This window comes from Myotis daubentonii, chromosome 1 (genome assembly GCF_963259705.1).
Source record: "Myotis daubentonii chromosome 1, mMyoDau2.1, whole genome shotgun sequence".
Classification (NCBI taxonomy): domain Eukaryota; kingdom Metazoa; phylum Chordata; class Mammalia; order Chiroptera; family Vespertilionidae; genus Myotis; species Myotis daubentonii.
In genome coordinates this window covers 30,835,583-30,851,911 of record NC_081840.1, presented here as the reverse complement: position 1 = coordinate 30,851,911, position 16,329 = coordinate 30,835,583, and the positions used below count along the sequence as shown (strand labels likewise).

Here is a 16,329-nt window from a genome sequence, read left to right as displayed (position 1 = left end):
CAAATAAATACTATCTAATAAAGGCCCCACTAAATTTTGGTACCTGAACAATCACCATATTCATACATTCATTCATTCAATAAACACTTATTCCATATCTCCTTACACGCCGGACACTGCTAGCTCTCTCAATCAGAGCCGAAATGACTGAGGATAAAACCAGAAAATGAAACTTATGCCCAGATCCTGTCAAAGCATTTGGCAACCTTTGATTATCATAAGTCTTTCAGATTCAGAGACTCTGTTCTGTCCAAAGCAGCGCCTTTTCGGCTAACCGGAGTGGGCCATAATCATAAAACTTTGTAGTTAAAGCCATGCTCAGTTTATTACACAGCTACATTGCACAAAAACACTCTTCATTTTTAAAAAGTTCTTTAAAAGGATATTTAAGATACAAACCAGAAAATAAAAAGGAATGAGTATGAAGTGATTTTATGAGTTAGCACCATTTTATATACAGGGTGTCCAAAAAAAATGTATGCACACTTTAACAGCTGATAACTCACTCAATTTTTCACTCCTTTTCAGATTTAACTGATTTGAAATAATGAGTGAAGCCAGACTAAGCTCTGAACTAAGAAAATTTATCCTAAAGTTCCATTAGACTTTTTTTATGGGGATACATAAAAGAGAAAACTTATGGTACAAAACCAGCAATAGTAGACAAATTGAGGGTGCACAAATACCGAATGAAATTATTTTTAATGTTTGCCATTCCATTGCTTCCTGTTATCAGCAGTGCCTGTACCAGAACAGTCATCAGTTTGAAAACAGGCATTGACAAAAAAAATTATTCATTTCTGTAGATTCTTTTAAATTTTGAAAATGAACTGTATGTTAACAAACACTGACTTTATAATCATTCAAAGTGTATATACATTTTTTGGGACACCCTCATGAAGATTTCCCTTCCTCACTGAAAGGATGGTTTCACTCAACAGGAACTCATTGAGCAGGGAAGATGTGAAGGGAGCACTTATCCTAGCCCGTGGTCAGCAAACTGCGGCTTGCGAGCCACATGCGGCTCTTTGGCTCCATGAGTATGGCTCTTCCACAAAATACCACCTGCGGGTGCGTGTACAGTGCGATTGAAACTTCGTGGCCCATGCGCAGAAGTCAGTGTTTGGCCTGGGTGAGTCTATTTTGAAGAAGTACTGTTGATATTTGGCTCTGTTGACTAATGAGTTTGCCGACCACTGTCCTAGACCATGGGAATTCAATCATGAATGGACATGAATCCTGACCTCAAGGATGGAAATATCATAACAACTATCAATTACCAAGTGCCTACCATGTATCAGCACTGGTCTGAGCATTTCATATATATCACCTCTCAAACTAATCCTGCAAGGCAGATATTATCACCACTTTACGGATGAGCAAACTGAGGCTCTAAGATCATTTGTCCAAGGTCACCTAACAGGCAAGGAAAATTGGCTGGAATTCTAGGACTGGCTGGCTCACAAACCTATCCACTTTCCATGACTCTACCCTGCTGGACACGCAATATCTTTGTCTTCATCGTCAATCTACCTAGCCTCCCATGCTACCTTTATATTTCCAACCTGGCCATAGCTCTGTACGTTGTCCCAAGCAAACATACCTGCAAAATGACTTAGGAAGGAAAAATACAAAGGGAAGAAAAAAATAAATATCAAAATTCTTTTTTTTTTTTTTAACAGATAGATGGGGGTGGGGGAGAGAACAACTATAGGGGACTGTCTTTTGCTTCAATAAAGCTGAAATCAAACAGTATATACATTTACAGTGTCCTGCCTCAACTGAAGCTCTCATTGTTAAGTCTTAGAGTCTTTATTTAAAATCTTTAAAATAAAAAGTAAGAACTCAAGGTAGAAGAGAAACATCAAGCATCTACCAGCTCAGGAAGATAACTTGGAAAGGAGAATTCTGATTGGCATTCCAATTCAACCACACTTACTAGACTCTGAACTGCCAGTTATTTCTTGGAACCTTGGTCCCCTCATTCTATACCTACTTCAAAATTATATGTACATGTTGCTTTTGTGAATATTTTCATTCACACTTATTTTATTTGAATTTATTATGAAAGGAAAAACATCCACTTCTCTCAATAGAATCTGAAGACATATCAATGACAACATGCATTATCAATGAGGTAAGTATGAGAAATGAGTGGTTTGGACATTGTAATAAACATAACTTCCCAAATTCTCTAGATCTAAATAAAGACTAAATACAGGTTTCCCTGCTAATCAAAATTATCAGTGCTCAACAAACTCATAATTTCAGTTCATAAAAATAGCGTTAGGTAAAAACTCACAGATGAAGAAAAATTTCTAACACATGTAAAATTCATATTCTAAGCCACCTGCTGCAAAGATACTTTTGCAAAACTCCTAGCAACATCGTTAGATATTTTTTTAGATTCTTTCTTTAATTTTTTTCAATGTTCCCACTCAATGAAACATGTTAAGTTACCTGCTATTTCCTATCTGTCCAGGTAACATTCACCAACCGCTTAGCAACCACCAACAATCCTTCCCCATGATTCACAGTAATAATGTTCAGTGTCATCACACATATCCATCTCCCCAATCTCCCCCAACACATCACCCATACCAACTGGGGAAGACAGGTGAACACAAGGTTTTAACATCTGCCATAGAGCAAAGCCGCTCACACCTGGCTAGACTAGTCCTTGGGTCTGGTAGTATACTGACTCTGACAGCTTCCAAATGTTACTTCACTCAAAAATACTTTTTAAATGCTTTTTAAAGTTCATTAGCAAATGCAATATATACTGATATATTGTTTCACTTAAACATTTTAGTCTATGATAGACTTAATGGAGTTTAAAAAACAAATAGCCACTTCCCTAAATATAAAATACAGAAATAAATCATCTTTAAAAGATCCACTTTAGCCCAGCTGGCGTGGTTCAGTGTTTGAACGTCGACCTATGAACCAGGAAGTCATGGTTCCATTCTCCGTCAGGGCATATGCTGAGTTGCTGGCTCAGTCCCTAGTGTGGGGGTATGCAGGAAGCAGCCAATCAATGATTCTCTCACATCATTGATGTTTCCATCTCTCTCTCTCTCCTTCTCCCTTCCTCTCTAAAATCAATAAAAATATCTTAAAGGGGAAAAAAAGATCCACTTGAAACCCAGATCTTAAAATACCATCAGTAGTATTTATAAATAAATAATAATAACGTCAACGAAGACAGCTAACGTTTATATAACACCATGATCTGGAACCTACTCTAAACATTAGCTATATTAACTTAATCCTCAAAATCACCTTATGGAGAAGTTTTTGATCTCTCATCTTTTTCAAATGAGTCAAGCAAAACTTCATGACTATCTCACCAAGAAAGACACAAATAACTATGATACCCTAATGTGAAAAACTTATTCTCTTTAGAGATAGTACAGAATTATAAACAACCTTGCTAAAAAATAACAGGGGAGTCTTTCTAGACAAAAAATGTAGGTGTAGTGTTCTACTTACATTACCATGCAAAAGAAAAATAATATTCCATTAAGTAAAACCTTAATATAATTTCACCAATACTATATTGATATTAAATATAAACTTGCACTCACAAGATTGCACATTATTTGACTAATCATAAAATGATTCTAAAATTATTTTGAAATTCATTAACCATTAAGGTACAAGAGTGGTCATTTAAGGACGACTGTCAAAGGCTCCAAACTCCACAGTCCTTTTACTTATTTTGTTGGACTCTCCCACAGGTCAGGGCTTCCCTCTTATGTAAACCATCTCAAATCCAGTTCTGCTTCAAGCACTGGTACAGAACGAAAAGACTCACTCCACTCAATTTTCACCACCCACAGAAGGCAGCACAGATAACACAAAATAATTTAAATCATAATAGCTCGAGAAATTTTAAAATTAGCAAGTGACAAGGAGGTGGATTCAATTTTTAACTTCATTCAAATTATCAAATTTTAAATACTTTCAATTATTTATTTTTCCAATCTTCATAGTAACCATAACATCACCAGTGTTAATTGCTTTGCCTAACTGTACTTCTTTTATTGTTGCTTGCATCCTCATTTAATGAACTTCAACTGGTGCTGACAGTAATTCTAGCTCTAATCTTCTAAACATTTATTCTTTTAATGAATTCAATCTATTGTATTATGTCCCCACTATTCCAAGCAGCAGTTCATAACCCAGTGAATTAAAACACATGAAAACTTAAGATTATAAACTCAGTAACACAGGGCCACCTATAGAGCATATAGCTGGACGTGCAGATGGATTTTATTTAAATTTAAAAGGACATTTTGTACATTTCACATTTATAGTCTGAAAGTAAATTGGTAATATTATGTTTTTTAAATATATTTTATTGATTTCTTACAGAGAGGAAGGGAGAGGGATAGAGAGTTAGAAACCTCGATGGGAGAGAAACATCGATCAGCTGCCTCCTGCACACCACCTACTGGGGATGTGCCCACAACCAAGGTACATGCCCTTGACCGGAATCGAACCTGGGACCTTTCAGTCTGCAGGACGATGCTCTATCCACTGAGCCAAACCAGTCAGGGCGGTAATAATATTTTAAAGGAAGCAATAATTAAGTGGTTTGTTTTCAAAGAAACTTCAGTATCATCGAATGACAAGCACGATGTTACCATAAACAAGAAAAAAGAACTTTTTCAATTCCAAATCCAACAATAAGACTATCTCAGAGTAATCTTCCAGTTATTTTCAAAGAAACCTCAGTATCATAAAATGACAAGCACGATATTACCATGACAAAAGAACTTTTTCTAATTCCAACTCCAATGATAAGCCTATCTCAATATAATTATAATGCTATTAATCATCACATAGAACAAAAAAAACTTAAGTACAACACTGGAACATATAAGCATGAGGGGAAAATACTATCCCTCACGACTGGGTAAGGAGTTTATGGGTAATTTATATATTCTATAGTTGTATATTTACAGATATGTACAAGGACAGGATCAAGGACAAATTTTAACCCAACCTCAATGATTTGGTCCTGACAATGTAAACAGCACCATCAGTTTCTGACCTCCAGCTATAATAATGGCCTATAATGACTTTTTGAGAAGAAGAACATCAACCTTCTTGATGAACTCATTACTGTGTTCCAAGGGCAGTGCCTGGTGCGTCATACTGCTCAGAAATTTGATGAATGAACTGACTGGATTATACAGCCCACAGAACAATTACAAAAATTAGAATGTAAGGCCCTTGGAAGAGACTATTTAGCCAGGCCATATGTAGACTCCTTTTATTGCTGTTTGCTTCATATATACTTGAAAAGCATTTGCACTTGATTTATTTCATTCAAGCAGCACCATAATTCAAGAATATGAGTACAGGGTCTACTACTCCTAAGCCCAAGGGCATCTAAAGTATACATCATTTCTAGAACATCCCACTAACCCAGAAAAGCCTAAATAAATTCCACCATTAGCTGAAATGCCTTTTACAATGTTAAGATATAAATCTAAACACAAGAAACTATATATAGCTCTATCCAAAGTTTTTTAAGGAAAAACTAAACCTAGTTAGTGAAGTACACTTTCTCAACATCCTAAGGTTATGTCAAAGTTCCTCATACCTGAAACCTTACAGACAGATCTCCCCTTATATCCAGCCACATCCAAGTAAATTTCAGAACTAAGTTTTAGAACGTCATCTTAACTGTTTTTGATTAAAATATCCTTAAGTTTCTTAAAGTGAAAGGAATATTATTTCTAGATGACTGGTTACTGTTAAAAACACCAGTTCACTGTATTAGTTGTAGATGGAGATCAAATGTAGATGGAAGCACAGAAGGACAGGGCAGAACAGAGAGCCCAAAAATGTCCTTCATTTTTTTAAAATATATTTTATTGATTTTTTTTACAGAAAGGAAGGTAGAGGGATAGAGAGTTAGAAACATGATGAAAGAGAAATCTCGATCAGCCGCCTCCTGCACACCCCCTACTGGGGATGTGCCCACAACCAAGGTACATGCCCTTGACCGGAATCAAACCTGGGACCCTTCAGCCTGCAGGCCCACGCTCCATCTACTGAGCCAAACCGGTTAGGGCTTTTTTTTTTTTTTTTTAAATGTCCTTCATTTTTAAAAGTCCCGTGTATCAATCTGCTTTCAAGTCATTTTGACTTTTGTTCACAAATCTGTAAAAACACCAGTCCTTTTGATGCATCACTATCTTTTTGGAAAATTAACTTGACGAGACAAAGATTGAAGTAGCTTCCTGACCCTCAAAAGAAACTCATTTTTGCTACAAATGTCCCTGGATTCCAAAATAGTCATTCAAAAAGAAAGTGTTATATGCCTATAACATGCAAGTCACACGATATCTGTGACTTCCAAACTGATAATTTCTGAAAGCTCCTTAGAAGCCTGAACCCACTCAGAAGTCTCACTGTATGTCCTTATAAAATGTGACAGAGTTGTACCTCCTTCTATTTCCAGATATCCTCTTCTAAGGATGCTTTTGGTAAAAAAGGGTAATTCAAAAGCCTGTATCTTCCTTATTAGAAGACAGTGCTTTTCCTGAAATGATGCCAAGTCCCAATTTTCTCCATGTTCTTTTTAATGTTTTACCATCTTACTTTGAACAGTGTTCCAGGCACAAACAACCACGAATTAATTAAATTAAAATATATCATCACCATAAAAATGAAAGTCTTTCATGGTACCCACATGAATGGATGAACTTCGGCCAGATCTCTCCCCTTACAACACTTCGTGTTCTGAAACAAGATCCAGGTTCAGAGGAGTAACTCCAGGAAAGATGGATGACAAACAGAATGATAACAGAAGAATATTTATTAAGCAACCCAACACACATTAGGCAGTTTACCCACCTGATCTCACCCTTCACTACCACCTCGGAAAGTATCAGTCCCATTTTATAAGAATAGAAATTGAAGCTCCAACACTCAGTTCACCAAGCTCAGTTCACCAAGCTAAGATAATCGCCTGGACTTGAACCTATACCAGGGGTGGGCAAACTTTTTGACTCGAGGGCCACAATGGGTTCTTAAACTGGACCGGAGGGCCGGAACAAAAGCATGGATGGAGTGTTTGTGTGAACTAATATAAATTCAAAGTAAACATCATTACATAAAAGGGTACGATCTTTTTTTTTTTTTTTTTAGTTTTATTCATTTCAAATGGGCCGGATCTGGCCCGCGGGCCGTAGTTCGCCCACGGCTGACCTATACCCTTTCCTATAACAAGCTAATTCCCCTAAATGGAAAGATGAATGGTAAAGGACACCACTGTCAGAATGCCACCAGTTTACCAAACCCTAACCTCCCTGTGGCTGACATGCCTTTACTTTGACAGCATTTGAGTCCTACAGGAGTCCAGAGCAGCATCTTCCCCCTCCCCACCATTGTGAGGTGCTGGCTTTCCTTCCTGCCTGCCTCTTGGCTACACTGAGGCCCACTACTCTACCCTGAGTCTTCCCCATCATCACCTACCTATAGCTTCCCACAGTGCTACTGCCTGCCTGGCTGCTCTTCCCTTCTTTCTCTCTGCTTCTCTTTCTTAGCACTTCAGTATCCTCACAATTTTCAGGTTCCTTCCAAACATAGTAAGATGATTCACTTAGTACATAATCCCAGCCCAGCGTGAGCAAGATGGCAATTAGCTCCCATGCTCACCTGTGTTCATCTACTGCTAGTGCACATAATAGGCACTGGCTCTGGAACCTGACGGGCCTGGGGTCCCAACCCTGACTCTCTCTGCAGGACTGGGCAAGTTACTTGGCTCAGTTAAGTGCAGACATTCTGTTCTTGGTGTTGTTGGGAAGCTCATATATTACATCGCCTGGCACACAGCAGAACCAACAGCCACTGCTTCTCTTCTGCTTCTAAACTATTTATTCACCAGCAAAGACAACTTGAGTTTCTCCTCCCAACTTCTTCCAGGTCCCCAGCTATTCCAGGAAAATGCTTTTTCACAGGTACACTCAATTTTACCATTGGTAGTCCTAGTTACCTAGCTTAATTTTTCAAGCAACCCCCCTATAGTCATGCAGTAACTTCTACCTTCAAACACCTTTTAAAATTCTTTCTGACATAAAAAAGAATTAAAAATCAGGAGAGACATGCAGAAGAAACCTCTTGTCATGAGGTCTCCTTTCTACAGAAAGGGATTATATGACAAGTTCTCTCTTTCTGCTCTGAGGGAGGAAATGATGCCTACCACCCAAAGCAGCAGTTCCCTAGCCTTTGGAGAAACTCCTCCGAAAATCTGCTGAAAGCTCTAAAGCCTTTGCCGTGAAAAGTGTCAATCTGCACAAAGACATAAAATACCATCTAGAACTTCAAGAGGGTCAAGGGCCCTCTGAAACCCACCCACCAACAGCAAGGTAAGAGCCCTGGACAAAGAACCACCTATGACACTCCTGAAAGTGGCAAAATCCTCAATTCAGATTTTGTTTCTTTGAAGTGCAATAAATTCAAAAACCTGGACAAAAACCTCAAGAAGGTAAAGGAAGAAATTTTCTCATTCACCTCTTCACCTCTCTCTGTGGCTCAAAAACAAAATGCTACAAAACTAACAAGGCTCAAAACCTGAAGAGGCGGTTCACTCTTAGAAGCAAAATCTCAAAATGTGCTCAGGGCCAGTGCATGTATTGGGGATGAGCAAGGAAAAAGGAGGTACAAAATTAAGAATTAAACTCTTTCCATTTTATTTTTCAATATCATCCTTTAGAACTCCCTTTGTTCATGTATGTTCTTAAGAAGCATCACATATTTGTGTAATAGCACAAGTATGCAATGTATAAATAGATATATAGGGTATTCCCAAAAAATGTATACACACTTTAACAGCTGATAGCTCAATTTTGAAAATGAAATGCATTTTAATAAACATTGCCTTTATAATTATTCAAAGTGTGTGTACATTTTGGGGGACACTTTGTATATGTTATTTTTACTGATAGGAGTAACCAATTACAAAAAATGTTTGGAGACCCTGTCCTAGTAGACAACTGCCAATTAAGTTATTTAACAAAAATGTTATCTAGTAATTCTCCACAAACGGAATTTACCTTGAAAATAAATTACATTTGCCATTTTAAGTTCTTATTCCTGAAATCAGAAGTCAGTGTGAAACTGATGTTGACTAAATAGTAATGCTAAGATTGCTCCAAAAGAACTAGTTCTCCTTTTCGCTTTAAAAGTCTAATTCTCACAGCTATACATACATGCTCCATATTTTTCTTCCTTAAATGAAAATAATCCATGTAATGTATTAAAAAAATAGAAATCAACTAAAAAACACTGATAAGCCTTTTCTATTACACAGTTCTTCCTATGCTTATAATAATTAATATTCAACTCGATGTACCCAGTACTGAGCTAAATGTTTTACCTACTTGAAGGCACTGAGTCTCTGAGGTAAATTCTAATATGCTCCTAGGGGTTGGGAGGGAGAAGGGGGTCCTAATATAAAGTGACAGGAGAAGATTGGACTTTGGGTGGTGGGCACATGGTGCAATATACAGGTTTGTAACATAGAAACCCATATCTGAAACCTATATGTTCATGTTGACCAATGTTACCCCAATAAATTTAATAAATAAATATATTTTTTAAATAATACTACTACTCTCCTAATTTTGGAGATTTTCAAAAAAAACATTGCTTAGAGGTCACATAGCTATGTGTGACCCAAGGCCTCTATTCTTACCTCAGGAAGGCCGCCTGCCTCCCGTAGGTAATATATATGTTACATATATTAAGTATACATTATTATATATTAGGTAACAATATAATAATTGTTGTTCAATCAATATGTTCCTATGCTTAAATCTACTGTAACCTAATAATAAGATCCCTACTTATTTTCATAAAATCTTCAAATACAAAGGGCAGAAAAATATGTTTAAATAGTAAAAGAGGATGTCATCACTGGTAAAGAAACCAGAGCTACGTTAGTCAGCCTTTTCGAAATAATCTAGAAACTTTACTGTTCTTTTTCAAGCACTACAAAATCTAATTAATATTAAAAGCTAACATTATAAAATAAAAGATTTGACAAAAGAAAATTTGATCATAAAACCCTGCTCTAAAAGCATTATAAACTTCAGGTATGCTATTCTCTCAAACTGTATTTTTTAAAAGTCTGGTGATCTGATCAACTCATGATTCAGTGCCCAAACAGCAGCACAAAAATGGGGTTTCACTGCACTTACCATCTTAACTTCTGTAAAATGTAAATGATGAATCCCCTTAAGTAAAAGGAATCGCTCTTAATATGTCATATATGAAATCCACTCTACCCTCTTACCACAAGATACCACTGAATTTTCAACTTGAAACATGGAGAATTTCCAGAGCAAAAAACCATTCTCAGGAGTTTAAGTGAATACTCAGCAAATTGATCCCTCTATAAATAAAAAGTCTTCATTAAACAAGGTTATAATTTTGTATAAATTACAAGTTAAAATTTTCATGTCCTGGATTTGGGGGAAAAGTTTTTTTAATATTTAGGGAAGAAAAATAAATATCTATCCTACTATTACTAATAACCTAGATGTCAAATAACAATGTTCATTCATTTACTAACAAACACTTATTGAATGCCAACTATGTACTAGGCACTAGTGTAGGAACTAGAGATAAGAGAAATAAGGTTCCTAAACCAAAGAAGATTATATTCTAACTGGAGGCCCAATGCATGAAATTCATGCATGGGTAGGGTCCCTACACCTGGCCAGCAATCACGGCCAATCTGTGGGGCAAACGGCGGGGCAACTGGGGGCGGGAAGGAAGGGGGAGAGAAAGAGAGGGGGGAGGAAGGGGGCTCCCCACTGTTGGCACCCACCTTGGCCGGCCTGGTGCCGTCCACTCGCCACCAGTGTCACCACAGCCGCAGGGCGCCTCTCTCTGCCGGGTGTCCCACCCAGCAGGGTGATGGGGCTCCCCCCCACCCCCACCCTCACCCCCACTGGCACCTGCCTTGGCTGGCCTGAGGCCTGCAGGCTGGGGTCAGCTCCTGCATTGAGTGTCTGCCCCCTGGTGGTCAGTGCGCGTCATAGCAACCAGTCGACAGGTTAACTGTCTGCCCCCTGGTGGTAAGTGCATGTCATAGCGACTGGTCAACCGGTCGACTGTCTGCCCCCTGGTGGTCAGTGCATGTTATAGCAAACAGTTGAGCAGCCTTAGCATATCATTAGCATATTACACTTTGATTGATTGAACAGCCGACTGGTCGACTCAACACTTAGCATATAAGCATTTATTATATAGGATATCAGAGTAAATAAGTAACTAAAGAATCCAATGTATGCCTCCCAACTTTGTATTTCAAGCATGGTTAATTTTATCCCTAGAGTTTTTCCTTCATTTTTCTTCCTAAGTTTCATAAAGACTATTTTTTTTCTTTAAGCAAAATCTTTAGCCAGAATATTCCCCTCCCCTCCCAACTCATAAAACCTCATCTTTACTAACTGGTAAACATACCATCTTTACAATAACCAGTATTCATTTAGTGTCCACTGATTTCAAGTATAAATATTAGAATCCCATTTATAAATCTTCCTCCCTTTAAAAAAAAAAAAAAAATGTTCACTTGGAAAAAAATACAAGCTTAAAATATCCTAAGCTAAATTTTAAGGATCATCTAGTCAATCTAGTTTTTCCTATAATAACTTCTGGTTTCACAAACTGTTACAGAAATACATGTTCATGAATGAACTAGCAAACCAGGTTTTGATTTCCTCTAAGCCACTATAGTGCCTTATGTTGTGCATGTCCCCTTTCTCTTCCCTCTTAAGTGCGAGGCAGACAATACTCTACCTTTTAAAGGTAGATTCTGATAGATTGCATGACATAGATGTTATGTTTCAACACATTTCAAACAATGCCTGTTCATAAACATAAAGCAAACAGATAAAATTTTAAAAAGGAACCAAAAGTATCCACCTACCTAAACAAAAGTTGAAAGGTCTAATTTAAAAAAACAAGTTCATATTAAAAAACTAGTCCTTAATTTATTCCAATGTAAAGAGAAAAATATTATTAAACAAGTATGATCATCACATATACTTTATATTTGTACTATCTGAAAACAAGAATGCATGTAATCAATTACTACATTATCCATCTTTTTATTGATTTTTAAAAATGAAATCTTTCAAACATCATTTTTTATATGTAAGTTAATGGTACCATCTCCTCTATTAGGTCTACTTCCTGTAATTAAGACTGTACAATTTGAAATTATCATTGCACACAACGTGTACATCAAAATGTCAAATGAAAAATACAGACCCAGACATCTTAAACTTTCTCTAGCAGTCAATTTTCCTACTTATCAATGTGAGAGATCCTCCTGATAATAAGTTGTTGTTTTTTTTCATTTATCCACAACTATTTATATTAAATTGAGCCCTTTAAAAGGAAAAAGGGTGTATCTGGTCACACACCAATAACTTCAACAAGTCTGAAATCTCCCATCCCTCAATTTGTGACACAAAAATTTAACAAATATGAAACTCTACAAAAAGGAAATTATATATAGCTTTAAAAAGATCAACTGAAAAGGAATCCATCACCTGGTCATGAGCCTTACCTTTCAGCAGTGGCAGAGGTGTTAACTCAATAGGCTTGCCTTGAGACCTAAACTGTGAGGAACTTTGCGACCTCTTCTGTCTGGCTTTTCTGACGGACTTCCGAGAAAATCCGTCTACTTTATCCACTGATGGAGGAGTAGTTGGTGCTGAGGACATATCCCTACTGAAGAGAAAGAGGTAACATAAATATATTCCCAAGGCTAAAGCATAAATGTGAGTTGCATAAATTCTAAAATTCCCATATACAATATTCATGAAAATGGGACTATGTAATAAAGAAAGCAAATAAAATCAACTAAGTCATTCATGTTCAATGAGAAAACATAAAAATTTGGTGGAAAACAGAAGTAATATAACTACCATATATGTAATACTGTAATTCTAATGTATTATGCTGTTCCTGCTATGATAAGCATTAAAGATGCTCATTTAGACTTGAAGAACTCCATGCTATCTACTCATTTTCTAACTACAAAGCTCTTCTCATCTTGAGATTCCTGAAGTAATGTTGGAACTATTCTGCAGCTGGAAAACTTCCATTAATACATTTTCCCAAGATATTTAATATTATGAATGGGCTCTGCAGTTGAAACCCGTATGCTACTTCAAGCATCCACACCAATGTATCGCAGCAAGTGACATTTACAATTACTGAAACTATCTAGGCATGACTTTTAATGCAATGTGCTGGCTGTGTTTGCTATGATAAACTACAACACACTGCAAATAAGAACAGGCTAGATTACTTTAAACAGAACACATAAAAGGCATAATTAAGATCATTTCAAAGACATCTTTTTTAATGAAGGCATCTTAAGTTATTAAAGCTTAATAAACTATGATGAAATCATGCACCAAAGTTGAAATGAGAACTTAAATTCACAGCCCACTTAGACAACCAAGCTGAGTTCCCTTGAAGTTCATTATCAAATATTGATTTTCATTCCATCAAACTGATGAAACTGAACAGTTCTTTTGGATTTTTTTAATCCTGTCAAATTCTTAAAATGAAGGCTATTTCCTAAAAGTAACGTGTTGAGCTCAATTTCATTCAACAATTTAAACAGATGCCATTATTTCCATGCAAGATTAATGGCAGACTGGGATAGAAATAATGTATATGGGGGAAATGCCGTCACTCCAAACATTAAGACAAATGTTTTTTAATCTCTAAATGAAAGGGTAAGGTAGTTTCTTCCTGAACCTGTAAGAATAATCTGACAAAGTAAAAATAACAAAAACATTAAAAAACACACGAACAAAAAAAGCACACAACACCATATGATATTGAGGGTTGAAATTCTGGTTCTCTTTTTTTTAAAAAAAAAAGTTTTTAGAAATTCATCTGTTAGTCTTAGGTAATATGTGACAGATTCAAAATGGAATTGTAACCTATGTATGACCACAGAAGAAGGAAGATCACTTAAAATTTTTCATAATGACTGGATCAGCGACAAGATTCCACATCATATTTGTACACTGTAAATTCAGGGGCCGCTTTTCCCATCTGGCATGTGAATTGTTTAGATTTCATTTAACCGTAACAACCCAATTATTTCAGTAAATCCTGCTCCTCCACTACTCTTTTTATCTCTTCTTTATTCCTCATCTCCCACTTGTAAAAGTGGTTTATTGATAGCAATTTTTTTTTTTAATCCCCTGGCCCTTATGTCCGCGGCCAAGAATCGACGTCAAGGATCTCACGCCTGAAGCGCTGCAGAACTGAACGTGCAGCGGCAGCGGGGCGAAGCCCGGGGAAACAGGTTTCGCCTGGACCGCGGCGCCCGCAGCCTCATCCTCTCAGCATCGGGCATGTCCCAGGCTCGGGGGCAGCCAAAGGCGGCGGCGGGTGGAGAGCCGCGGGGAAGAGGTTCGTCGGGAGAGAGAGCTCACAGACCCACTTTGCTCCCAGCCACCCCCGCCCCAAGCCCTGAAGATCGGCGGCCACCGAATCCTCACCACCCCGATCTCCCTTTTCCTCCCCGCCCCGTCGGGGGATCAGGGGTCGGAGAACACGCCTCCAATGCCGGAAGGTGGAGAAAAGCGGTCAGGGGGGAAGAGTGCGGGAGAGGCATCGTCCGAAGCATTTGCAGGTAAATCAGACAAGTGGGACGGGCCCTCCTCTCTCTCCCGCACCCCGGCCCACCGCACTCCTCGCCTGCCCGGGTCAGGCCTTCCCGAGGCTGGTGCCCCGCAGGCTGCCCAGGAAGACGGGGAGGAAGCGGGGAAGCGGGCGAACCCCGGTGCTGGAGGGACGAAGTTACCTTGAAGCTTCTGGGGAAGAATCCGAAGATGATCTGTGGCTTTGAGGGGCGGGAGACGCGCGAGAGGGCCGCAGCGGGGGCGGGTGGCGGGACCCCGACTTGCGGGAGGAGGTCCGGACAGCGGCAGGGAGCCCGGGGCAAAGGCTGTCCGGCGCGGCGTCCCTCCTGTTCCGCGGCGGCGGCGGCGCCTCTAGGCCTCACGGCCGGTCCTGAACCTCAGCGCTCCGGCGGCGGCGGCGGCGGCCTCACGATCCTCCCCCACGGGCCCGTCCCATCAAATCGGCACCGACCCCGTTGCGGCTCCGCCGGTGGCTCCTCGCTCACATTCCCGGCGGGCGGCGCCTCAGCTCGTTGCCCCGGACCTGGAGGCGGCGGCGGCGGCGGCGACGTGGGGAGGGGGAAGGGAAGGAGGAAGACTGGATCCGCAGCGGCAGCAGGCGAAGGAGGAGGAGCCGCTGGAGCTGGAGCCGCCGCTGCCAGAGTCGCCGTTCGGTACCCGCAGTGGGTGCCCGTCAATGCCCCTTTCTCTCTCCTATTGTCAATATCACCGGGCGGCTGAGTCCATGGCACACGCGCAACCGAACCTTCTGGCCAGCAGCGCCCGCCCCCGGCGCCCACTCACTGGATGCTTCAAACGGGAAGCGAGGCCTCATTGGCCGCCGGCCGCCTTCACTCCCATGCCAGCATGTGCGGCTGAGAGCCGGTCAGGGATTGGCGGCTGGGGGGCGGCGACAGGGGAGGGTGGGAAGTGAGGAGAGCGAGGATTGGGCTGAGGGCGAGGGACCCGGATGCAGCCGCGAGCTTGGGCCGCGCTGCCGAGGATTGGGCTGAGGGCGAGGGACCCGGATGCAGCCGCGAGCTTGGGCCGCGCTGCCGCCGCTTCCGCCAGTAGGCTGGGTGGCTTGAAGAGGGTGGTCAGTGCCGCCGCCGGGCCTGAGAGCTGCTCCCTAAACCCGGGAGGTGTGCGATGGGCAGATCAATGAAATGGGTTTCCACGCATTGCGGAATCTCTGGGCGGCGATGTCTTCAACCTGAGGATTCCAAGGCCACGATCGGCTAAGGGTGGGGGCACCCCCGGCTGGAATTCCGCCCCCTTCAGAGGCGCTAGGATGACCCTTCTGGGCTCGAGGAGCCCCGCTCAGAATAGAAAGCAGCGCCGCGTAGACAGAAATAAGATCTCCACCCGCGCCGGTGTCCATGGGCCCCTTGCAGCCTGCTGCTGTGGAACCCCCGGCAGTCGCTCCCCGCCGAACCTTGTAGGAGACCTGGCACCGAAATCTGAGCCCCTGGGGCCTGGCCAAGGGTTGGGTATCGCTTCCAATTCTCTCTCACCTCGTCTCCTTTTCCCTAAACCTCTTTTTTGAATATCAGCTCCCTGGCCCTCCGGCAAGCCTTGTTGGAGGGCGGCTCGGTGTAGCTTCTGCAAGTGGGGACGCTGACCACGCTCCGCACTCATTCATCGG

At 40.5% G+C, this 16,329-nt stretch overlaps 1 protein-coding gene across 5 annotated transcripts in view; it reads right to left on the bottom strand.

The window, feature by feature from the left end:
• PPP2R5E (protein phosphatase 2 regulatory subunit B'epsilon) overlaps positions 1–15,002 on the bottom strand; it is a 173,401-nt gene extending 158,399 nt beyond the window's left edge. For 4 of the 5 annotated variants that reach the window (XM_059694039.1, XM_059694059.1, XM_059694068.1 and 1 more), the window contains exons 1-2: positions 14,867–15,002; positions 12,602–12,765 (exon numbers count right to left, since the gene is read on the bottom strand). In XM_059694039.1, coding sequence (XP_059550022.1) covers positions 12,602–12,758 — 157 coding nt within the window. In that variant the 5' untranslated portion in view covers positions 12,759–12,765; positions 14,867–15,002. The remainder of the gene's footprint in view (positions 1–12,601; positions 12,766–14,866) is intronic. The other variant, XM_059694050.1, reaches the window with a different exon arrangement.
• Between the last annotated feature and the right edge of the window lie 1,327 nt (positions 15,003–16,329).